Raw genomic sequence first — 27,017 nt, forward strand, 5'->3', positions numbered from 1 at the left:
GCAAACAATGATTCTTAATACTGTGAACTGTAAGGCAAAATATGTGTGCTTGTATGTTAGTTGTTACTGGTTCCCTGCTATCTTCTGCTTAACAGTTTTATGAAATTGGGCCATGGGGAACTGGCTTGAGTCGTTTTCTACTAGGATACACTTTGGAATGAAATGGCCATTGTAGGAAACATGAATATAAAGCGTCACGTGGCAAAGTAGTCTAGAGCATTGAAATTAAGTTGTAATGGCTGAGTTACCAGAGGGTGGGTTCGAATCCTGGTCAGAAATCTTCTGTTTTCAGGCAAGACTCTTAACACTATTGCTTCTCATCACCCAGGTTTAAATGGGTACCTACCAGGGTCCAATTTCATAGAGCTGCTTAAGCAAAATTTTGCTTAAGCGAAAAAAAACCTTGCTTGTAAAATCAGATTACCGGCCAAGAGTCCAGTAAATTGTTAAGCTAAGTAAACACCAGCTAAATACCAGTCATAAGCAATGTATATGGCGTAAAATTTTGGCAAGTAACATGTGTAAAATAAGTGAGCTATTTCCGTGCTTAAGCAAATTTTTTGCTTAAGCAGCTCTATGAAATTGGCCCTGCAGATTGCTTAAGTGAATGATTAGCAACCAGAGCATCCATTTGGCTGTCAGTGCTGCATACTCCAATGGAAATCAAATTGTTTAGGAATGCTGAAGTCCCAATAACATGCAACTTTGTAATTGCAATAATGAAAAGAAACCGCTGATCAAAAAGAGGAAACTACCGATCACACTTAACTTTTGTACAGTGTTTTTCAGCCTTTTATGGCACTGTTTTGAAAAGGAAAAGAGGAAATCAGCTGAAAAGTTGCATGCCTGCAATAAACATTGGTGTTAAAGTGCAAGGCGCTTTGATACAATGTTTAAAAACACCTTATTTTTACTTATAAATGTACATCATTTTTTAATTATGAATTGAATTGAATGTTAGCTGTATCTCGTATTAATGTCTAGGTATACTGTCGTACTGGAGTGAATAGCAAGTGTCCAGAAGGGATAGACTGGAATGAGATAAAGACACCTGAGAATAAAGGCCTGGTGCAGATATCTGTGGGACCTACTGGTGTTGTATGGGGTGTGACATGGGATGGTCTTGGCATCGTGAGAACTGGTGTTTCAAGAGACAAGCCACTAGGTATGATCAATGAGCTGTATTAACCAAGCGTTGTTTAATAAGAAGACGATTAGAGCAATCCGATTGAAACGTCGAGTTGAAACCAACGGTTCTTTTCAGAACCACCCAAACTCATTGGAGATTATCATTACATGGTGTTACCGCAAACCTTTCCATACCGGATTTCCACCTTGCAGAGTTTGAAATCCTATATAAAGGGAATATAGGTACTTTTTGTGGGAAACAAAACACAAACTCTCACAGTTTGAAGATAATGATGGTAGAAAGCTTCCCTTAAAATATTACTAGCTGAGGTGCTGTATTTTTTTAGAAATGAGTAAAACAAATCACAAAAATCATGTAAAACGTATTTTCGTAACATTGTTATACTCATTTCTCAAAGACTACAGCACCTCGGCAAGTAATATTTTAAGGTACATGTAAGCTTTCAACTGCCATCATCTTCAAATGGTGTAAGTTTAATGTATATCTGTGGACATTGTGTTTTGTGTTATAAAAAGTACCTTAGAAGTCCTTTTACAAGAATATATTTTGTTTGTGTTATAGTAACATTACTTCTATTGTCTTAGTTTGACAACCATAATAGTTTATAGGTACATTGAAATTTGAGTATGTATTTCTGTGTTGTTTGAGCAGGAACTGGTTGGCAGTATGTGGCACCCCCTGAGGAAACTGGACTTGGCCAGGTGTCTGTAGGCGTCAATGCAGTGTGGGCAATCAGTAGAGACAATAAGGTATTCGCCATACTACATGTACTACCACTACTACTACTACTGGTCAATTCCACGGTAACGGAAGGACGTTTTGACTCATTAAACAACATTTAAATCATGGATATCATTAACAGTTTAATTAGTTTCATCAAGCAAATGTTACAGTTTTTTTAAATTAATGACTGCCTTCGGAATGGCCTCCTCTTTTCGGCTGAAAAACTTTTAGTTTATAAAATATGAATATTAATAAGGTCGGTAACGGAAGGACACCATTCATATTTTACAAACTAAAAGTTTTTCAGCCAAAAAGAGGAGGCCATTTTGAAGGCAGTCATTAATAAAAGAAACTGACATCTGCTTGATGAAACTTATTAAACTGTTAAAGATATCCACGATTTAAAGTTTGTTTAATGAGTCAAAACGTCCTTCCGTTACCGTGGAATTGCCCTACTACTACTAATAATAATAATAACACTTGGGTTCTTATATTGCACTCTAGTACACCCCTAGGGACATATCTAAGTGCTCAGTATTTTGTCCTGCTACATTTGAAGTATGAGACCTATTCCTTTAAAGCACCACAAGAAGCTGTGGTGCACTATGCTACCAATCAAACCTTGAACACCGGGCGAACCCCTTCCTTTAAAGTGTGTTACACAAGCAGTGAACTATTATTAAATATGACGTTTACACCTCTGAATCTGAATGGATATAGTCGACAAAGCATCCTGATGGGAACAACACTCCAACTTTTGTAAAGAAGACAATGAAGACATTTTAGACATGGGAGGAAAGCCCCAAAGAGGGAAAACCCACGCAGTAAGGTAGAGACTGAAAACCCAATCCACAAGCAAGGCTTTCGTCCGGTTATCGAAATGGGGTTCACAGAGGTGAAAGGCGGGGACGGAAACCATTGAGTCACCCTGACTGTTGGTTCCGCATTTGTTCCTCCAGTCAACCTCTGAATATTTGGTTCTCCACATCATAGTAGCTACATATTGGGAGGTTTTATGCAGAAAAATCAAATAAATAGGAATCTTTTCCCTCCGTTAGGTTTGAGGTTAAGGTTAAGATGGTTGGCAACAATTTGATTGTACACTGTATGTAAGAAGTTTTTGTACATTTAAAAGTCATATAAGCCACCTCTTATATCCAGGAAAATCAAACAGATATGAATCTTTTTCTTCCGTTAGGTTTGGTTTCGTCAGGGTTTTGAGGCCATTCGAGCGCTTGTAGACAACGAAGCATGCACAGGAACCAGTTGGGTTGAGATGGTTGGGAAGATGGCAGCAATATCAATTGGTCCCAATGACCAGGTAGGTTGCAATCCTAATACCCGGTCAGAGCTCACTATTTTACCTGTGGTATTTATTAAAGGCAGTGGACACTAGTGGTAATTACTCAAAATAATTTTACAGCATAAAACCTTACTTGGTGACGAGTAATGGGGAGAGGTTGAGAGTACAAAACATTGTGAGAAACGGCTCCCTCTGAAGTGACATTGTTTTCAAGAAAGAAGTAGTTTTCCACGAATTTGATTTTGAGACCTCAGATTTGGAATTTGAGGTCTCAAAATCAACCATCTAAAAGCACACAGCTTTGCGTGACAAGGGTGTTTTTCTTTCATTATTATCACGCAACTTCGACGACCAATTGAGCTTAAATTTTCACAGGTTTGTTATTTTATGCATATTTTGAGATACACCAAGTGAGACGACTGGTCTTTCACAATAACCAATAGTGTCCAGTGTCTTCAAACAACAATAATGATACATTAATATAGCGCCTAATCTATTTTCGTAAGTGCTCTTAAAGGGACAGTACCTTGGATCGGGCGAGTTGGTCTATGAAAAGCGTTTGAAACGTTTGGAACGCATTAAAAAATGCAAATGATTAGAAAGATTTTTTAAAAGTACATAGAATACACACAAATATTACTCAAAGTTGAGTGGTTTTACTTTCTAACTAACACGGTCAGCCATAAATTGGCGTGCATTACATTTGTACTTGAGTTGAAGCAAAGCCAACCAATTCTTTAAACAATCTTGAAGAAACTGCCCAACGGTTCTTGGTTTCATTATTTACCTTCTTTAGGTATGGGCTCTTGGATTTGTGGACAGACAGATTTATTACCGAGCTTCAGTCACCCACGACGAGCCTTGCGGTCGCTCATGGAAACTGATTGATATTCACGATAAGAAACGAAGTACCACGGGAAGCAGCTACGATGAGAGTAGTCTGTATGGAAGTATGTCATCGCTTTCCATACTAAGTGAGAGCATGGGTCGAGGATTTGGTCGTGAGTCACCTATTAACAGTGAGGATTTACAGCGTACAGCACGCAGTGTCACCATGCCAGCCCTGGCATTGGGTGTCAGACCGCTCAGAAGGGGCAGCGAGACCATCTCGAGGAATCAATCAGGGAGATTGGTCAGAACTTTGGCCATTCAGACAGATGCCGTGAAGGCTCCAGAGGTATCTTGTGTGGAGAAAGAACCAAAGGCAAAAGTTAATTTGCATCCGATGCTCGTTCGAGCAGTGTGGTCGGCATCAAACGAAGGCAGCTTACAAAGCGACGATGTGAGAAAGGTCATCAAACCAGCATTTAAAAAAAAGAACAGCAGGGGGCTGTTAGGCAGAGAGACTCATAAAACAGTTGATGATAGCGTGGACATCACCGAAGACAAGACTTGTGGATTGGCTCGTAACACTGCCAGTGACCCATCGCTAAGCAGTTCAGCTGAAGACAGCGGTTTTGCCTCGGAGCCTTCTAAACTTAGCTATAACACCTCCTGTGACGGGTTGACATTGAATCAACTCCACGAGGAATATGGGAAGCCAGAACGGACAAGACAAGATTCGTACTCATCAGACTTCTCAGACACAGTCATAAATTTTGTCGGGAGCCTCGGTGAGAGTGGCTCATCAGAGAATCTTGATACTGCCAACAATAAAGCCACACAGACCGAGGTCATGGACACTTCAGAACGTGCCAATGAAAACTCACTTGAATCTTTGAACTCTACTGCCAGCGCGGAGCAGATCACTTCCTACAGGGGCCGAAGCAAAACCTGCCCCATGTCAACACCTTCGATTACCGTCGATGACAACCAACCCCTGTCTGAGTGTACCCCACCGACCCTTTTGAATAAACCCATGAGAAGTATTAGCTCTGAGATGAATGACGTCCAGAGACAAGACAGCTCAGCGTCGGATATAAGCTTACTGGCGCCCTACCAGGACAGTAGCTTGTCTGACTTTACATCATCGGGTGAAGGTGGCTGCTTGTTGTGGGTGTCTGTCAGTGGAGCTGGGTGTGTCATCGACCTATTGGAACCTCCCAAATGGTTCGAACAAAGTACGTAAAATACATTTCAGTATGATCAAATTTTTGCAAGCATTCTTTCAGTGGCCTTTGGCTCAGCACCACTACAAAAGCACACAGTAACTATCAAAGACCAGTTACTGCTCTTTATGTGACCATGAAAACATGAAGTTTACATAAAATAACGTCAACTGATCACCAGAGTCACAAGAAAATACTAGAAAACACCCTACATGTTTTCATTGTTTTCAAACTCGTGAGATCAAAGCTATTGTTTTACTAAACTTACAAAAACTACAGCACATCAAGCAACAAAATTTGAAGGCAAGTTTTCCTGCACTGACCATCTTCAAGCACCAACCATGCAAGTTTGTTTTCAATCTGACCAAAGTTTACCAAACCCTTTAAAGAAAGAACACTCCCAATCAACAACAGACGTTAACATCCCTTGTTATAAAGTCATAACCTCACATGCCTTGTGAAACTTTTGTACATTATGTGAATGATGTTTCTTTTCTTACAGCTGTTGTGAGTAATGCGAGTTTGAAACACAAACTGAGAGACGGATCCTGGAGGTGGCAGATATTGACGTTGCTTAAGAAGCGACATGACAGAGAGACAACTGGCTTTGCTAATACACCCCTGGCTGTGGAAAGGGTAGGTCATCAAGTTTCAAGACGATGGGGTATTGAATATCAAGTCTTAGGTTGTTTTTTTCTTTCTTTCTTTTGTTAGTTTTGTCTCCATTTTTCATCCGTATATTGGAATTGGTAAATTGAACATCTTTACTGAAGTTTAAATGGACATTCCTAAATTTGTTGAATTTTCTTTATGCAAGTCGCCTGACACACAAGGCCTTAAGGCCACTTCAAGGTGTGGACTACAATCAATTATTTTGTAAAGGGCTATTGCCACCTACTCCTGTAGCTGAAACAGGGTTACCCCCTTAACAATCCATATACGGATGTAGGCTTGGGTATCACCCATCAGAAGATGGATGCATCTATTCAAGAATCTCTTAGGTATTAAAGGGAACGTATATTTGTATATCTTTGGTTTTTAGAAGTGTTTGAGTTCTATGTAAATTTAGTGAAATACACAATAAAACTAACCTGTACAAATTTCACTTCAAAAGTTGGTCCCGTTTTTGAAATTCTGTTGAAAATCTGGTAACTCATGAATTCCTGACATGTTATGTGTGTTTATTGTTGTCAGACGTCGTGGGTGAAGGTAGGCCGTATGCAATGGTACACTGAAGGGAAGCGTAGACAGTGGACTGACTGCACAGTGGAGCTACAGAGAGGAATGGATGGAAAAGGGTTAGAAGAAACAACGTTTACATGTCACTACAACCTCTCAGGGAAAGTAAAGGTACAGTCAAGGATAATAATTGTTGCTATTGTCATCACCATCAGTCAAGATATTTTTAAGAAATTAGCGTGTCATGGCCTAGTGGTTATAAAGCACCGGATTCAAACTCTAGTGTACCTGATCAGCAGAGTGCGGGTTCGAGTCCCAGTCGTAACACCTGTGTGCTGGATATAGCGCCTTATCCGTCACTCAATGACACTCAATGTGCTTTAGTTACTATACCTACTCCTTTTACATAGTACCATTTAATGGTTTACAAGTTGCTGTGGGGATGTTAGCTCCATTTGTACCGTAATTATTACATTATTCAATATTATATAGCGCCCTCGCAGATCCTTGCCATTTGATTGGAGGATTGTCCGTCACGTGATAGCAAATAAAAGTACCATTGCACGCTGAGTCACTCACCGTGCTTTTTCGTTCCATCCGAAAAGTACCATTGCACGCTGGCACGCTGCCAGCGTGCAATGGTACTTTTCGGATGGAACGAAAAAGCTTAGTAAAAACATCACTGCGTGCGAGTGTCTTTGGTAACGCAGCAGTGTTACTGCAAGACATATTAGTAAAATTACTAGCATTCGGCTTCTACTATTAAAAATTGTAGGCCTACGCTTTGTTTGTTTTGAAAGTTGTATCTTTTATTCAAAATGACAAAGATCTACTTGGATGTTGTATAAAACAAATAATGAATGTTTTTCATTTGTGCAATGGTGCGAATATATGTTCATTCGTTGAAAGCTGGAATGTTCCATTCAACTCGGCTCCGCCTCGTTGAATAGAACATTCCATCTTTCAACTCATGAACATATTCGCACCATTGCACTCATAAACATTCATTATGTGTACTATTATAACTGTTGTTATTAATGTACTTTCAAGTTGTGCAAATGGAAATAAACCAAACAAACAAACAAACAAACTTGGTTATGAAGCTCCATTGGGACAAAGTGGCTAATTTAAAAACGTTTTGATTTATTTTATTTTCTCCAATCTCAGCAAATCCAGATTTTATTGAGTGAGATAACCTGTGTGCTTGAGGTGAATAACTTTGACCGTCCAGCTTTTGCCATTTACACCGCCAAGCGTGTGCTAGAACGCCGCCCCGTCAAACTGAGGGTCGGCAACGACAAAGAGCTCCAGGAATGGGTGAGTTGTAAAGCAGTCAAATTAATTAGTATACATATACAAACAGCCTTGAGAACATCTTTGCGTAACTCCTTAATGCCATTGTTTTAATAGGTGGGCAATTCCAGAATTACAGATTTTACATTTTAGACAGTTTTCAGAAGTTCATAAGGTCAGCGAACACATCTGCTAAATGTTTATCTAAAATTTTTCATTCCCACAACATAGTAGTCCGTCTGGAGAGCATACACTGGAAATTCCAGTCTGTATCTCTTATAAAGTTATTAAATATCACTCATTGATGCTGCTGTTACGAACATTACGTTTTTTAGACAAGGCATTTGACTACCCTTTACATTTGTACAAAGGTCTGTGAGTTTTGGGTTCATATCAATGTATTTTTTGGTACCAATAAGTCAATTATATACTGTGTAAAAGATGTAGAGGTACATTTTACAGAATTTGTCGCAAATTTTGTCTCTAGAGCACAAAATATGGCGTTAGGGACATCACATTTTGAGTGTTTTGGACATTACACTTTAGACCATTGTTTTCCTTTAGTAGCTGAAAAAGTGTTGGAATGATGCAATTTTGATACTTTCTTCACTTAATCATCAAATATAGACTGTCGTCATTGAGTTTCAGTTAGACTAAGCTTTTATACAAATTCGTTTTTCACCTTGGTGTATCATTTTGTTTGGAATTGCCTAGGTGTCAACCATCAGTCTTGCCTGTTGTGAGAGTAGAGGTATAACAGGTCCACCATCGCCAAGAGCTGCTTGGTTTATCACATGTAGAGGGGACATCTTTGTGTATGATACCTTGCCAAATATGGAGACTGCCCCATCATCTCTTATGTAAGTAGACTGGCAATTGAGAAAACAGAATTATACTGTTTGCAAACTGCATACCAGTTGACCAAAAAGGACATTTGGTATAAATGCAAACAAATAGTAAACAGCCTGACCTTGCCACCCTAGCAGAGTCTTTCTAAATATCACGTCAAATCACGTGGGTCGGATCAGTATGTTAAATACAAATAAAGAATTTGATAAAGCGCCTTTTCCCAAGGATACACTGTGCAAACGAGAAAGAAGGAACTTAATGGCTGAAGAGGTATGTTTATAAGTTCATTCTGAACTGAGATATTGAGATTGAATTCCTGAGAGGCTGTGGCAGATCATTCCAGAGATACTAAATGCTTAGATACTGATTTCAGAAACATTAACATACACATCAATACCTCTTCAGGTTCTGGAGGCAGATCGGAGGTCACATGACCAGGATAGAGGCGTGTCCAGCGGGCGTGGTATGGGGACTGGGCATGGACAACACCCCATGGGTCTACACTGGAGCGTATGGTGGAGGTCTGTTTAAAGGTGAATACATACAGCATTAAATAGATGTGAAATAGATGTGAAATAGATGTGAAATAGATGTGAAATAGATGTGAAATAGATGTGAAATAGATGTGAAATAGATGTGAAATAGATGTGAAATAGATGTGAAATAGATGTGAAATAGATGTGAAATAGATGTGAAATAGATGTGAAATAGATGTGAAATAGATGTGAAATAGATGTGAAATAGATGTGAAATGGCGCACATTGAACCATTTCATGATTTTCATCATCATTTAGGCTATGTTTATCCAGTGTAGGATGTAGCCCTCTTCATGTAAATGTTATTCATTTAAATTGATCATATGGACACATTAATATTATTTACTTGTTTGTACAAATGGCGACCCCACCTCCCCCCCCCCAAAAAAATAAAAAGCGACCGGTCATCACATGAAAGAGTTAAACGTAAAGTGTGCACAAAAAATGGTCATCTATATATTTGTCAGTCCGCTCGTTCTTGTCCCCGTTTATTGTCTGTCCCCAGGCATCCCTACATAAGCATCGGCTTCCAGATGATGCCTCCATACTCTATTTATTTATTTTTCTCACCCTCATTAAATAGCTTTGTTTATTGGTTATTCCTTAAAAACATTGTTTGTACTCTGTTTTCATGAAGTATGGAAATAAATATCAGTTTAAATGAATGAATGAATCTCCTAACTAAGCAAATGTCTTCCTTCAAAAACTGAAAAATGCATGCATGATTTTTGTATTCCCTTACCTGATCATGATTTTGGTATGTTTTTTTCAATTGGCACCAACTTCACTGCTTCGTATTATTTGATATACACGTAGACCCCCTTTATTTGTCAATGAAGTCAAAAGAAGTCAATTGGCATCATTTATTTTTCCCACGTTTACTGTTGTGACTTCAAAAATACGACCTAAAAGGCCTTTCGTTAAGGGGAATTTCTCTTTCTGCAAATCAAGCATTGTACCTACACGTATGAACACAAGCATACAGTATTTCATATTGATGATAATTTGTTGTGGTTGTTTAAGGTGGATGCAGTAGCGGCAATGGTATTGGAACCCAGACTGATCATAAATACGTGTGTATCTATGAAAACCAACGCTGGAACCCTATTCTGGGATTCTCTGATAGGTAAGCTTATTGTATGGAACTATTAGACTAAAGTCGTGTTAGACTTTTTCTTCTGCTGCCTTGCAGAAAGTTACTGTGACTGGCTTTGGTGTAACTCTTTTCTACCGTGCATTCACACCTGGACTTATATTCCGCAACATTTTCATGCAATCAACACATTGAACTTATTAGCAGCCCTGTTAAGTTACTGTGGTTGCGCAGAAGTCTTCCGCACCCTTTTTCGACCTGTTAGTTTTACGTTACGGTAAGTTGACAGGGAGGTCAGTTTGCCATGCAATGACCAGGACTTAGCAAATGAGTTCCAGAAATTCTTTGTCACCAAGATTTCAGACATCCGCTCATCATTTTCATCAGTCCCTTACAACGTGCTGCAGACATTGCCACATCTTCAACCAGAGTGTAGACTATCTGTGTTTGAGCCTGCCACTGTTGCTGAGATTCAAAGGGTTATTATGAAATCTCCTTCAAAATCCTGTGAGCTGGATCCAGTATCAACATCCATGATAAAGCAAAACATTGATATATTTGTACCCTACATCACTAAGCTTGTAAACGAATCTCTCAGTTCCGGTTGTTTCCCCGATAGCCTCAAAGTTTCCTACATCAAGCCGCTCATCAAGAAACCAAACCTGGACAAGGAGATATTCAAAAACTACAGACCGGTTGCAAACTTAAAATATCTTGGAAAAGTCATCGAACGAGTAGTGTCATCACGTATTTCTGATCACATTCATACTTTCAACCTGTCCGACGTATTCCAGTCAGCATACAAGCCTTTCCATGGGACCGAGGCTGCACTAGTCCGTGTGAGCAACGATATTCTCTCTTCTATGGACAATGGTAACCTTACAGCACTAGTCCTGCTAGACTTGAGTGCTGCTTTTGACACTGTTGATCATAACATCCTTCTCTCTCGGCTCCAGAATCACCTTGGCATAGAGGACACAGCCCTAGCATGGTGCAAATCGTATCTCCACAACAGAACTCAGCATGTATGTATTGGCACTGCAATATCCGACCCTGTTGTTTTGAACTACTCTGTGCCACAGGGGTCGGTACTCGGCCCGCAGTGGTTTACGCTGTACACTTTACCGATTCGTGACATCATCCTCAAATTTAATCTGAATTACCATGTGTACGCAGACGACACTCAGCTATACATCACGTTTAAATCTTCTCAAGAAAACGCCAATGCATCTATTGCAAGACTTGAGAAATGCATCCAAGAGATTCGACGTTGGACACAACAAAACTTCCTGAAGTTAAATGATGATAAGACAGAGTTCCTTTTATTTGGGTCACGTCAACAGTTAACTAAGGTTTCAGTGCCATACATCTCCATCGGTGATGCTCGGATAGCTCCCTCGCTGAAAGCTCGGAACTTAGGGGTTATTTTTGATTCATCGATGACACTTCAGCCACACATCAACAACATTGTTCGTTTATCATCATATCACATCAGGAATATAGGTAAGATTCGCAAGTACTTGGACAAAAGTGCCACTGAAAAGGTCATTCACGCATTTGTTACTTCTCGTCTTGACAACGGCAATGCTCTTCTCTACAGTCTTCCTAACAACCAGATTTCCCGACTTCAACGGCTCCAAAATACTGCTGCCCGCATTGTGACACTGTCTAGAAAATCCTGTTCTATCACCCCCATTCTGAAACAACTACACTGGCTCCCTATCTCTCAACGAATCATCTTCAAGCTGATGCTCATTGTCCACAAAGCTCTAAATGGCAAGGCTCCCCACTATATTTCTGAACTGCTTCAAGTTTACACTCCATCAAGGAATCTTCGATCAAGTTCCATGCTTCTCCTCATTGAACCCAAGTCTCGACACTCATGGGGTGACAGGTCTTTTTCTGTAGCCGCGCCACGCATCTGGAACTCTCTACCACTTAATCTTCGATCTTGTCTTTGTACCGCAAAATTCAAGTCTCTTCTCAAAACTTATCTTATGTCACAGGTTTTCAATGACTAATTTTGTTGTGTCTGTTTTTCTTTGTGTTGTGTTTTTGTTTTGTTTTGTTTTGGTTTACTGCGCCTTGAACACCCAGCAGGGTGGATATGTGCGCATTACAAGTCTTATTATTATTATTATTATTATTATCCCCATAATTGGATGAAAATTGTCCAGAGACATGGCTTTTATAGTTTCTTTGGGTTTCACAATTCAATGATGAGTATTGAGCCTCATTTTTTAAATCGCTGCGGTAAGACACTTCTCTAGAACTTCAAAGGTCGTGGGTTCGCATCCGATCAAGTGATATGCCTGTGATTTTTTTCACAGAGTATAAATACAGTGCTAACACACATCAGTGTACATGTACATGGTTTAACAAATTAACATCATTTTTGTGTTAACCTTGTTTTATTTTGCCTTTCCCTTTATCCCTACCAGGGCCTTTCCCATTAATGAAACAGGGTGGACTGATGAGGCGGGCAAAATAGAATGTTCCAAAGAAGCAGTAAACCCACCTACCAGGCACTGGCAGTGGGTGAGTCATAAAACTTACATTACACATGACTCTCTGCAGTTTTAAAGGCAGTGGACACTATTGGTCATTACTCAAAATAAGTTTTAGCATAAAACCTTACTTGGTAACGAGTAATGGGGAGAGGTTGATAGTATAAAACACTATGAGAAACAGCTCCCTCTGGAGTGATGTAGTTTTCAAGAAAGAAGTAATTTTCCATGAATTTGATTTCGAGACCTCAGATTTAGAATTTGAGGTCTCGAAATCAAGCATCTGAAAGCACACAACTTGGTGTGACCATGGTGCAAGAAGGGTGTTTTTTTCTTTCATTAATATCTCAGAACTTCGACGACTGATTGAGCTCAAATTTTCACAGGTTTGTTATTTTATGCATATGTTGAGATACACCAATTGTGCAGACTAGTTTGACACTTACCAATAGTGTCCACTGTCTTTATTTTGGATGCTAGAGTGTCATAGCCAGGTGGAAAACAGCATCGAATTCAAGTTCTGGTGGTTATGTCACCAGAGTGTGGGTTCGAATCCCGGTTGTGACATTTGTGTCCTTGAGTAAGATACTTTAGAATAGTTGCTTCTCTTCACCTGCGAGGGTAGAGGTTGATATTGTGTATGAAAAAGCCTTTGGAGCCCCATGGCAGCTCGGGCTGTCTCAAAGATTAAAGGGATGTTATTTGCCCATTGACCAGGGCACAAAAAGCGCATTGATACAGTTATTATGAATAGCGCTATATAAGAAAGGTAATAATAATAGTTATAGTGGCCTCTTGTAATGCGCCACGTCTGTCTCTAAAAGACACTCCTGGCGCATTAGAGAAGCAGACGCAAGTGGGCCTACAATGATGTACATTTAAGCACAAAAATAGGTTTTCAAATAAGTTTGGAAGCTGGTATAAGTAGTGACTTATTGGAGATTTCGGGGGGAGTTCGTTCCATGGTGATGGGCCAGAGTGTGAAAAGGATCGGGTTCCCCATGAGAAGTGTGTGCTTGGAATGTGAAGAAGGTTGGTGTTGAATGATCTGAGCTGCCTAAAACTATTAAGGAATTAGCACTACATGTGCCTTTGTTTGGTTGTGGGTTGGTTATTTGTTCAACTTATTTGTTTGTTTTTGTTTCTGTGTTACAGATAACGGAATGGAGGATAGATTTTACCGTGCATGGGAGTACTGACAATGCAGGCTGGCAATATGCCAAAGACCATAAGAGGTAATAACTGTACAATCGCTATCAAAAGAGATTGTACTACACGATTATTCATGATTTGGACTAAGATTAGATATAATCTCCAAATAATTGGAAAATTCTAAATGCTAAGGTGACATGAAGTTAATGGCAATGGAGACTATTGATAATTACTCAAAATAGTTATTAGCATAGCAATGGAGAGCCGTTGATAGTATTATATATTGTGAGAAATGGATCCCTCTGAAATACATGTAACATAGTTTTAGAGAAAGACGTACTTTCTCACTCAAATATTTGAATCTAATAAATTACATGAACCACTTCAGGCCCGGAGCCTTTTTTAAAGGCAGTGGACACTGTTGGTAATTACTTAAAATAATTATTAGCATAAAACCTTACATGTACTTGGTAACGAGTAATGGGGAGAGGTTGATGGTATAAAACATTGTCAGAAACAGCTCCCTCTGAAGTGATGTAGTTTTCAAGAAAAAAGTAATTTTCCACAAATTTGATTTCACGACCTCAGATTTAGAACTTGAGGTCTCAAAATCAACCATCTAAACGCACACAAGTTCGTGTGACAAGGGTGGTTTTTTCTTACATTATTATCTCGCAATTTCGATGACCGATTGAGCTCAAATTTTCACAGGTTTGTTATTTTATGCATATGTTGAGATACACCAACTGTGAAGGCTAGTCTTTGACAATTACCAATAGTGTCCACTGCCTTTAAGCATCTGAAAGCAAATTTGTGCCACAAACTCTGGAACATACATGTACCCCTTCTCTTAGTGATAAGTGTGACTTGGTCCTTTTATGTATGTTACACAACACACAGGACCTCTAGAGCTTTATGATCTGAAGGACGCAGCAATAGTGGTTAAGTGCTTGCTTTCTAAGGACACAAGTGTCATCCCTGGGACTCAAACCCACACTCTGATAACACCAGGGCTTGAGTCCTGTGCTCTTAACCGCTCAGCCACAAGATGCCAATCTTGTCTCCCGAAGTCTAACAATCTACCCCGCAGTAGTAACATATATAGCAAGACAAGTCTCTAAAGAACGAAATCTACATGGTGTTACTGTAAACCCAGTATATATTTATACCTCACCATACAATGCCTCGCATCCCATAATCTTGTTTCATTTGTAATATTTATTATTCTGTTTCAGTCGGAAGGGTTATCACAAAGACAAACGATGGAATGACTATGCTCGAAGGAGACGCTGGATCAGGTACAATATTGAGGGAATGATTTTAAAAAATGCTGTTATTTTCCAAAGCATTTATTTTCTTTCTATTCATAGCAACTATGATTTACCTATAATTTATAAATCACTCACTGCTAAGCCTGGGTTACATTGGGTTCTGGGCTAGCACAGTGATTTAAGTTCACTTTCCTGCGAATCCTTCACCACCAGAATGAATAAAAGAAAAAAAGTGAAACAAGACGGTCTTAACACTAGCCTAGATGCACTGGATCGTCAACAATACTCCCCCATTGTTTGATTTCTTACAGAAAGTGCCAGTTACTAACAACAGGCCCTTGGCAAGAGCTACAAAACCTGTCTCTGATAGACGTATCTATGCAACCTGATGTAGATGAAACATGGGTCCGACCTATTGTACTTTGGGCCATCAGCTCAAATGGTGATGTAGTTACGAGACTAGGGGTCACCAGACACTGTCCAGAGGTAAGAGGTCAAAGTTCATCTTTGAAGGGGTGTGATTTTTCTGTTTTTAACTAGATACATTTTTGTATCTGTTTTTTTAAACCTCAAAAATTAAATAATTTGTTTAAATATTTTTGTTTTTATATTTAACAACTGAGATCAACTTCATAATTCATAAAACTATATGGAACACCCCAGTTTGCATAGTATAAGGCTTTCAAAACCAAAGATAAATTAATATAAGCAGGCTTTGCACTCTAAAAAGAAATTCTAAAAAGCTAGCCCCTATTGTTGTGTTCTGGCCCTGTGAACAAGCAAGCATACTGGACTCGAGCTCTGATGTTTCTGATCATGAGAGTGTGGGTTCGAGTCCTGTTCTTGATCCTTAAGCAAGACACTCAAACATTGTTGCTTGTCCTATGGATGAGACGTTAAGCCATTGGTCACTCATGTTGTGGAATACACATAAAAGAACCTAGTACACTCGTCGTTAAGATAATGGGTTTGTCGCAGTGTTTTCAATTTCATGTTGCTGCCTCACCTGATTCTCATTACGGCACAGTATAAAAATTAAAAATTGCTTTAAAACTTTGAGCATTATTTTTTTTATTCAAACAGGGTCATAGCTGGATCCATATTCCAAGTGATCAGCCATTTCAATCTATCTCCGTCGGGGGGAATTATCGCGTCTGGGCCGTCGCTAAGGACGGCTCTGCGTTCTTCCGCAACGGAATCCATGCTCAGAATCCAACAGGTTTGTACATTGTTTCAATTTTGATCAATTCGTAATCAATAGGTTTAGCTCTATGTCCTTCGGATGGGACATAAAGCTGTTGGTCCCATGTGTTTTGTAATGCACATAAAATAACCCAGTGCACTTATCGAAATTAGAAGGGGTGAACCCCAGTGTAAATAATACACTTTTATTTTGATTGGCTGCATATTGCACAACGGCACCTTTTAAATCATTACATGGTGCTATTTAAAAGGAGTACATTAGATGTCACAATTCAAACGAAGTCCCACATCCCTTGCAGGAAATACTGTATGTAACAGCACCTTCTGCGTCACTAAGTGATGGATGAGCTATATATAAAAGCCACCATTATTGTTATTATTTTTATTATTATTATTATTATTATTAATATTTTTGATAGGTGATACTTGGTTCCACATTGCACTACCAGCGATAGCTCCTCTAATACAGATATCATGTGGAGCTACATCAGTCTGGGCTATAGACAGTCAGAGTAAGTTACTTCTATCAATCCTAGTAGGATTGAAAATGTTACAGGTGTATTCCTTTAAAGGCACTGGACCAATGGGTAATTGTCAAAGACCAGTGTTCTCACTTGGTGTATCCCAACATCTGCATACAATAACAAATCTGTGAAAATTTGGGCTCAATTGGTCATTGAAGTTGCAAGAGAATAATGACAGAAAAAACGCCCTTGTTGCACAAATTTGTGTGCTTTCAAATGCCTAAAAAAAAGGCTTCAGACCTGAAGTTTATCGCTTTATTATTTGAGTGAGAATTAACCTCTTTCTCAAAAACTACATTACTTCAGAGGGAGCCCTTTCTCACAATATTTTATACAATCAACAGCTCTCCATTGCTCGTTACCAAGTAATGTTTGTATGCTAACAATTTTTTCGAGTAATTATCAAACGTGTCCAGTGCCTTTAACCGTGCAGGAGCCAATGTGCAACTCTCGGTAGGATACCTCTGTGGCGTTACCGCAAATCGCATAATCTCGTGAAAACCATTGGGTTGGAAAATTGGACTTGCTTTTCAACAGTGCCGGTATACCTTCTCTGATAATCCATTAAGAAATACATTCACTCATTGGGTGGACTCCCTGTGGGATTGTACTCGATTTCATTCAGCCCCTGGGTAGTTAGAGTCAACATAGCGGCTTACCGTAGTCATATTAGATACATCATCAAGTAATATGTGAAGTCATATGAGTCACGGAGACTCGGATATGATTTGCATTGAGCGTGACTTGCTAACAAGCTGCTATGCTATTAAAGTGGTGAACTGCAGTTATATCTTTAAAAATAATAAAAAAATAGTAATAAAAAGAAAAATTTAATGTTGGTGCCCCTCAACATATGCATAAAATAATAAACCTGTGAAAATTTTAGCTCAATCGATCATTGAAGTTGCGAGATAATAATGAAAGAAGAAACACCCTTGTCATATGAAGTTGTGTGCCTTTTATGCTTGATTTCGAGACCTCAAATTCTAAATCTGAGGTCTTGAAATCAAATTCATGGAAAATTACGTTTTTCTTGAAAACTACTCCACTGCAGAGGGAGCCATTTCTCACAACGTTCTATACTAACCACTCCCCATTACTTGTTACCAAGTAAGGTTTTATGCTAATAACTATTTTGAGTAACTACCAATAGTGTCCACTGCCTTTAAGACTATTCTTATCTTGAGTTAGGACGAGTTACAGGACTGGTCCGAACTCTTTGTGAAATGGACCCCTGACATTTTTACGTTACATGTCAGGAGTACCGTGCTTCTCCTCAATGAACCCAAGTCTCGACACTCCTGGGATGACAGGTCATTTTCTTCAGCTGCACCATGCATCTTGAACTCTCTACTACATAATCTTAGATCTTGTCTTTTTACCACAAAATTCAAAACTCTTCATGCCACAGGTTTTCCAGGAATAATCTCAATTTGACCTTGGAGCCAAAACTCAATGTGACCTTGGAGCTAAAACTCAATGTGACCATGGATAAAAAACTCAATATGACCATGGAGCTATAACTCAATTTGACCAAGGAGCCAAAACTCAAACTGACCTTGGAGCCAAAACTCTATTTGACCAAGGAGAAAAAAACTCAAATTGACCATGGAGCCCACTCTTAATTTAACCTTGGAGCCAAAACTCAATTTGACCGTTGAGCCATTCTTTAACATGTTGATCCAGCTGGAGTCTCTTAACTAAGAAACATCCTTATATCAAAACTTGCCTTTGTTTTCTTCACCTATTATCAGTGAATTTGTGGTATCGAGAGAATATCACACCCACCTTTCCTGAGGGAACTCGCTGGATACTCGTTAGCAACAAGGTCAGGAAAGTTTCTGTTGGACCCGAAGATCAGGTAATCATTTAGATGCTTTTGTTTTGATTGTGAACATTATTAGACAATGCTCAGAACGACACATTGTAAAGACTTTTCTTACAGTTGCATAAACATTAGAGGTCAGTGTCTTTTGGGGAAGTGAGTGCATCACAAAAGTCAGTTTGACTTTGGAGCCAAAACTCAATATGTTTTAAATGCACAATGATATAAATATAGATAAACATTAGAGTACAGAAAGAAATAGAAAATGCAGATAATTATACACAATTACACCTATTTTGTTGGCGCATGTAGAGTATTTGTTACAAACTGCCAACGAAAGGCAGTTGTAAGAGTTAATAGAAATAAAACTGAAGGTTCAAATAAATGCATGTACCGTGCATTATGTACATGTACATTTGTGTATGTTATGAATAGCATTGATAATTGTGCCTGTGGTCTGGTGCCTGCCTCCCTCGCGATAAAGAAACCCTATTGGAAATCATGTGGAAACACCTGTTCAACACGTACCGTACCATGAATGATAAGCTCACACGTGTGTGTAACCATCGGGGTGACTTGAAACATCTTAATGCTTCTTCCTGTCAACACTACCTGCCGAGCCAGCCCATTCGGCGCCGACCTCACGACTCAACGTTTCCAAATTACCAGATCATCAAAACCCCTCGTACCGGGCCTGCTGTGTGTCCAACATACCCCCTCGCTCTGTTGGGACTTCCGCCAGAAATAGGAGCTGATTAGGTTAATTTCCTTGATAACACAACAATCAAATTAATACACTATTGAGATGTTCCTGTGGTTTCCCCCGTGAATTAATAGCCTTGTTTGACAAACTAGAGCGTGTGCTGGTTTCCCCCCTCCCCCCTCCCCCCTCCCCCCTCCTTTTGTCGGGAGTATCTGAGCCGATTTTAGAATCCAGTTTAGCGAGTGATTGATGTTGGGGGTAATTATGGGTTTATTGGATACAAGCGACGCAATTTAACTCGTTCTTAATCATTCAATGTATCATTCCCTATGAGTAGCTTGGGAAGGATATGTACGTTGGTCATCCACATGATGGGTTTATTGAGGGCTCTGTGGTGACCAGAGTTTAGGTAATTTTCTTTCCTGATCGTGACTTTGGAATTTTTCACTCACTGGAGCCATCCAATTTTTTTTCAGTGGGTTGGGTGTTTTTGTGCTGTGGGGTGGGTTTCAGGGGACATTTCTTGTGGCAGGACGGCTTTGTAGAGGTGCTGGTCACCTGTTCCTCCTCGCCACTCACTGGCTTGGTATTTTTTAGCTATTTCGATTCTTTATTTTTTTTTTCGTATCGATTTGTATTTCTATATTTTTATGACAGTGTAAAGTCTAATAAAACTAAAACTAAAACTAAGAGGGGAAAAGCTCCTTAAAGAATAATTCCAAATTGTCCTACTGCATTGCCTTACTGCCAATAAATTCTCAATTTTTTTTGTGGGTTTCATAAATACGTGTAAATCTCTTTTACAACAAATTATGTTATAGATGTCTGTATTACAGATCCTCAATCCTACTTCCTTCCATTAAAAGGACATAGAATAAAAGCCATGAAATTTGTAGAAATGAAAACATTTTCAAGGTAAAGCTTGGAGTTAGATTAATAGAGTCAATAGAGGGCAGCAGATGGGTTTTAATAGCATTTTTTTCTTTTGAACTTGGTGGTTTGACAAAGTAGTGTGGTTTACTGTAACTAGTCGGACCATATGCCATGGCTTATGTACAGTATTGTTTTTTAGGCCATAATATGCTCTGCGGTTTACATTGTGGGCTGCTTATCCGCAGAGCACACTGACCTCTCAGCAAATTTCCAGAGATTATCTGCTATGAACTTTGGAAAATCATTCTTAAGAAATTGTACATTTGCAAATTCTTGGTAAATCTGTATTTTTAATATCAAAGTCCAGAATTTAAATTTTTGATTGGAAGTATCGAACTTGATTTTGAGTTTGTTGACCCAATGTACCGGTCGTCATTGGATGTCATCATGGTTTCCCCGTTTTGGTGTAGTAAGCACCTGAAGGTTAGCATGCCTTTTCTTGTTCTTACGGTTAGCAGCGCTATGAAATGGAAATCGCACGGTTAGCACAAATTCGGCCGCTAAGCAGCTCAATGAAATTGGGACCAGACCATGAGTAGACAGTAGCCACATATGAAGTCAGTGCACGGTGTCTATACATCATCATCATCATGCATTATCGTTGGTTATGAGCGAGATTTTCCTGATTTTGTCTCGGAAGCTATTCTTATCACTAATAAAACCGAACAAACAAATCGTTTATCTGATTCAGAGAGTAATTTGCATGGGATTAACCAGAACATAGAACATACATGTAGGATGGCGTTATGGTAAACAGAAGACGGTCTTTGGGTTGATTCTATAATTTCCTATGTGGTGCTTAATGTTACGGCTAATTTAGCCTGCCACACACTGGTGAATGTGTTGTATCAGGGACGACTTCCATACAAGCAGTGGGTTATATTAGATGCCTGACGTGGATTATAACAGCATTGTGGACTCAGACATGGGATGTTTAATGTTACCCTATTTTACATGGCTTAAAGACACTGGACATTATTGGTAACTGTCAAAGACCAGTCTTCTCACTTGGTGTACATGTATCTCAATATATGCATAAAATAACAAACCTGTGAAAATTTGAGCTTGATTGGTCGTCGGAATTGCGAGATAACCATGAAAGAAATAAACACTCTTGTCACACAAAAATGTGTGCTGTCAGATGCTTGATTTCGAAACCTCAAATTCTAAACTTGAGGTCTCGAAATCAAATTCATGGAAAGTAACTTCTTTCTCGAAAACTACGTCACTTCAGAGGGAGCCATTTCTCACAATGTTTTATTCTATTAACCTCTCCCCATACACCAAGTGAGAATACTGGTCTTCGACAAATACCAATAGTGTCCAGTACCTTTAAAGGGTTTCAAGATCAAGTTGTTGGCCATGACTTGAATCCCTACTCATTGTGAACCAAGATGTATGTAATATAATTTACCTGAGGTTCAGCTTCATTAATCGTCAAGTTTTTGAGAAAAAAAGATGAGAATCACAGAGTTATGTTTTCAAGAGAGTCGCGTGCTAAAATAATGTTCATCTCACTGGGACAAATGTTTGTTGTGTAATTGTTGTACTCATTTTTCAAAAACATCTCGTCAAGTAATAAGCTTTCTTACATCATTCCAGGTAAACATCTACTTTAATGTATAAATCTAGATGATAGATAGATAGATTAGATAGATAAAAGGTTTATTGACAATAGCCATCACAGCATAAAAACTGAATTGCAACTATGATACAATATTTTAAAAAGATTAAAAGGACATCACTAAGAGAACAACAATTTATATATAAAAAGTATTGTATAAAATTCACAAGCAAAAAGGGGAATAAAATTAAACAGCAACCACACACCTTCGGCAAGACACACACCACACCAGCACACACAAAAACGCACGTACACACTTGAACTAAACAAACTAGACAGCGAAGCTGCCATGGCGAGCTGCCGATCGCCAGATAGAACCAATGACTGACAGAAAAACCAATCATTTGATCAACTGATGGTCACAGGGGAGGAGACATTGACAAGTATGAAGTTAAGACCATTTAAGGTTTTCATCTTTTCATATTATCTACATGTAAGCAGCAATATTTGATTGAAGTTTTAAATCTGTACATCATTGCAATAAAGAGTGATGACCATTTAAAGGGACACGTTGCCTTTTCCAGAAGAATAGTTTCAATTCAGTACATTGTTGCAATAAGAAGTTATGACCATTTAAGGTTTTCATTGTTTCAGCTCATTCAACTGGAACCATTGATGCACTCTTTGAATTTTATCTTTTCATATGTATCTATACGACAGAAGCAATGTATTAGGTTTCAAGTCAGTACATCGTTGCAATAAGAAGTTATGACCATTAAAGGTTTTCATTGTTTCAGCTCATTCAACTGGAACCATTGATGCACTCTTTGAATTTTATCTTTTCATATGTATCTATACGACAGAAGCAATATTTGACTTAAGTTTCAAGTCAGTACATCATTGCAATCAGGAGTTATGATCATTTTATGTTTTAGCTCATTCAACTGGAACCAGTGGCAGAGAGATTGGTTTTTGTTTAAACAAATTATTTCAAAACTTTAAGATTTAAGTTTGAGTTTGTTTCTTTAAAATCCAGATGTCAATGTTTGACTTTGAGCCTGAAAAAAAAAATTTTTTGTATTCCAAAAACTTTAAAAAAAAAATTATTCCAAAAACTTTAAAATTTTCTTATTCCAAAGACGTCAACATTATTGGAAAACATAGCTAAAAACTACAAAAAATAACTGACAAGTATATATAACAATCTCACTATGGCTTGTACATACCAAAAACAACTCAACTCAAAGACTAAAACTTAAACCAAAAACTTTACATTTCCACTGAGTGCGGACGGACGGACGGACAGACAGACGGATGGACAAAATCGGTATTACATAGGCTCGCATACTGCTAAAGCAGCTCGCCAAAAACAGCATTTTACAAGAACTATGTGAACGTTGGTGTTTTTTGACGTACAAATTACCCAAACCCTTTAAAAACATGTACAATGTAAAGAAGATTCCTGCCTGCACATGGATCAGACTCGATGACTGTACATTCAAAGTCACATTTTAGATGACATTGCTGTAATGGTTTGATTAAGGCAAAAAGAACATTTGATTAAGCACTGATTGATTTCTCATGAACACATGTGGGTTGTTTTATACGTGTGGTTAGTGAAAAGTATAAAGCAGTCATCACAGTTTTCAAGTATTACTGTCTACAGTATTTATATGGGATTTGAGGCATCGCATGTCGAGGTATCAATACATATTTGGTTTGTGACATCATGTGTGTGTCTACTTGCTAGGTAGATTTTTATTTCTTTAGAGAAGTGTCTTGCTTTATATTCTACTACCGCAGAGTAAATTTTTGGATTTTCTGGAGAGTTCAAAGTTCTGAAAAGAACTGTCTTGCTTTTTAACTACTTTGTGGAAGAGACAAAATTGGCTGGGACTACTACTTTAGCTTATAGACCATGTGAACTTTGTTTACAATAAGTGTGACCTTGTGCATTCTTTGAGTATTCTGGCAGGCACAATACTGCACAGGTCATATGGGAAAGTTTACATTTTGTGTCATAATTTCCACATAAATCCAAGAGTTATGAAAGTAAAAGCTGGACAAGTTTTGAGATGTGCCCCCTTTCATCAAATCAAAAGTTGATAAAAAAATAGACAGTGCAATCTCCTTACAATATAAGATTTTATGATTTCTTCTGTTAGGCTGTGTACAAATCATGCCTGCAGGAAGTCTAGGCTCTGTGGCTCTTTTGTAAACATGTGATGTCAAAGGTCACATCGTCTATATGATCATTATTAAGTGCACTTACACGGAGTGAGTTCTTAATGGTCTCAACGCTTTCTCTAGTCACTGTCAGGAGACTGTATTTACTTGTATGGGGAAAGTTTTTAATGGTTTGATCCAAGCAGTTGTTGCCCTTCAGAAAAATAATAATAAATAAAATAATAAAAAGATATTTATAAAGCGCCAAGTTGCCAAAAAGGCCTCAAAGCGTTAGATACAAAGGTAAAAAGCAATTTCCAAAATACAACATTACAATACAGAGGGTTTCCGAAGAAAACAATTGACTCTGCTGGGGTTAAAACATGAGGCCATTAAACAAAATGTAATTTACATGTATACCACATTAGGCCTGATACTTCATGGAGGCAATGAAGGGGATTGCCTTGGTGCCCTTGATTTGGTCAAGTAGAAATTTACCATTTCCTCCTAGGGTGCCCTTAACCAAGGAGAAAATGCCTTGGTGCCCTTGCCCTTTCAAAAATGAAGCATACAGGCCAGCCACATGCCGTTTTGTTTGGAGACAGTTCGGAACAGCTATACAGCCAGGGGTCGATTTCACAAAGAGTTGGGACTAGTCCTAACTTAGGACTAGTCCTAGGAGAAATACAAATTTCATGGATAGTCCTAAGTTAGGACTAGTAACTGGTCCTAACTCGTGATAAGACTAGTCCTAACTCTTTGTGAAATCCACCCCAGCAGTAATAAGCCAATGAGAGACGATTAAACCAATAATGAGGTAGCAACAGTGTAAACAGTAGGAGGGTTAAGTTTGTCCTGTGTAATTCACCACATGATATCAAACTGCAGGCTTTCATAATTCATCTATCATTCAAAACCATACATAAAAATGATATTGAATGGTCAGACAGTAGGAGGGTTGACTTTGTCCTGTGTAATTCACCACATGATATCCTTGCAGACTTTCATAATTCATCTTTCATTCAAAACCATACATTAAGATAAAATTGAATGGTCAGACAGGAGGAGGTTTAACTGTCACCTGTGTAATTCGCCACATAATATCAAACTGCAGGCTTTCATAATTCATCTATCATTCAAAACCATACATAAAGATGAAATTGAATGGTCAGACAGTAGGAGGGTTGACTGTGACCTGTGTAATTCACCACATGATATCAAACTGCAGGCTTTCATAATTCATCTACGTATCATTCAAAACCATACATAAAGATGAAATTGAATGGTCAGACAGTAGGAGGGTTAACTGTCACCTGTATAATTCGCCACATAATATCAAACTGCAGGCTTTCATAATTTATCTTTCATTCAAAACCATACATTAAGATCAAATTGAATGGTGATTCAGTAAGACGGTTACTTCAGTTCGGTGCAATTATATGTACACTAGCATAAAGATGAAAATAAACCCTCAAATCTCATGAGAAAATGGAAGTTCTTAGCCAGTCTTAATATTCCAATGTGATTGTTTTAGTTCCTAATCATTTCTTTCCTCCAACAGGTTTGGATAATCGCTGATGAGTCAAACGGCTCCAGGGGTGTAATATGCCGGCGAGAGGGTATCACGCTCAAAAGACCCACAGGCACATCCTGGGACAAGGGAGCAGGGGTAAGTGCAGGATGTTAGAGTATACACCTCATTGCTGTCACTAAGATTGTTTTTCTTATCCACACAAAATCTCTCAAAATGCGATACTAATTTGGTCCCTTTTCTATTTATTCGTTATGTTATCTTATACTTTAGGATGGACTGGACTGGTTACGAGTAAATCAATTATGGACAAACAAACAAAACAAGATATTACTAGAATGGGATTTGAACCCACAACCATCAGGAATCGTAAATCTGTATTTCAGAACGACTTTCAAGTAATAAACCACAAGCGTACTTGACTGGTTTCGAATTGTGGGCAAATTCAAACAAATTATGACTGGAACGGGATTTGAACCTGCACTGGTTCTCTACCAACTAAGCTATCTAGCCCTATTTTGACTGGAGGCACCAGTCAAGGGATCAAGCCTGTTTCTACTGTTTAACCTGGGAAGTGGCAGTGATGGGGTCACCATGAGGGGATGTGACTATTTCTTTTTAAATATCAAATAATAAACAACGAGGGAAACTGACTGGGCATGTAAAATTCTATGAAAGGGCAAGGTCATTTTGATTTTTGCGAAGGGCACTTCAATTGGAAAATTGTGAAGTCTATTGGAAAGGGCACTTCCATTGGAGAGGAAAATCTTTATGTCTATGAGAAAGGGCACGTCTTTTGGAAAATCTTAAAGTCTACGGGAAACTTTTGAAAGGGCACTAAGGCCAAGACCAGGGCCCAATTTCATGGCTCTGCTTACCGTAAGCACAGAATCGGCGCTTACGGAAGCAGGGAATTCTGTGCTTACGGCAAGCGTATTGCACGGGTTAGCGGCGAATTTTGGCTTCTGCGCGTGCGTACTCCCCGTACTAGGCATTCTAGGCTTACAAGGCTAGCGAAGAAATTTGGCGCTTGCATGTAAGTGGGGAATCGTGATCGAAAGCGCAGAATCGGCGGTAAGCAGAGCCATGAAACTGGGCCCAGGGCAACGAAGACCATGGTCTCCGTGGCCTCTGTGTTAGTCCAGGCCTGGTGTATTTTCCCAATCTTGTTTTCACAGTGGCAAGAAACTTAGCCTCTGATTTTGGCACTTAAAGGGAAGGTACATGTTTGGTAATTACTCAAAACAAATATTAACTTAAAAACTGACTTGGTAACAAGAATTGGAGAGCTGTTGATAGTATAACACATTGTGGGAAATGACTCCCTCTGAAGTAACGTAGTTTTTGAGAAAGAGGTAATTTCTCACTAAAATATTAAAAGACTTCTAGCTAGAAGTCTTTTATTCCTAGCACGAAGCACACAATTGTGTCCAACAAAGGTTTTTTTTCTTTCATCATTTTCTC

General features: G+C 38.8%; 1 protein-coding gene across 2 annotated transcripts in view; it reads left to right on the forward strand.

Moving 5' to 3' along the window:
• LOC139944061 (tectonin beta-propeller repeat-containing protein 1-like) overlaps positions 1–27,017 on the forward strand; it is a 40,016-nt gene that overhangs the window by 6,409 nt on the left and 6,590 nt on the right. For both annotated transcript variants that reach the window (XM_071941013.1, XM_071941014.1), the window contains exons 6-23: positions 985–1,165; positions 1,802–1,899; positions 3,072–3,194; positions 3,973–5,236; positions 5,727–5,860; positions 6,419–6,574; positions 7,571–7,720; positions 8,411–8,556; positions 8,951–9,078; positions 10,105–10,207; positions 12,616–12,712; positions 13,837–13,916; positions 15,069–15,131; positions 15,416–15,590; positions 16,188–16,323; positions 16,727–16,819; positions 18,586–18,692; positions 25,584–25,691. In XM_071941013.1, the coding sequence (XP_071797114.1) occupies positions 985–1,165; positions 1,802–1,899; positions 3,072–3,194; positions 3,973–5,236; positions 5,727–5,860; positions 6,419–6,574; positions 7,571–7,720; positions 8,411–8,556; positions 8,951–9,078; positions 10,105–10,207; positions 12,616–12,712; positions 13,837–13,916; positions 15,069–15,131; positions 15,416–15,590; positions 16,188–16,323; positions 16,727–16,819; positions 18,586–18,692; positions 25,584–25,691 (3,342 nt within the window). The remainder of the gene's footprint in view (positions 1–984; positions 1,166–1,801; positions 1,900–3,071; positions 3,195–3,972; positions 5,237–5,726; positions 5,861–6,418; positions 6,575–7,570; positions 7,721–8,410; positions 8,557–8,950; positions 9,079–10,104; positions 10,208–12,615; positions 12,713–13,836; positions 13,917–15,068; positions 15,132–15,415; positions 15,591–16,187; positions 16,324–16,726; positions 16,820–18,585; positions 18,693–25,583; positions 25,692–27,017) is intronic.

This window comes from Asterias amurensis, chromosome 11 (assembly GCF_032118995.1).
Source record: "Asterias amurensis chromosome 11, ASM3211899v1".
Lineage (NCBI taxonomy): Eukaryota > Metazoa > Echinodermata > Asteroidea > Forcipulatida > Asteriidae > Asterias > Asterias amurensis.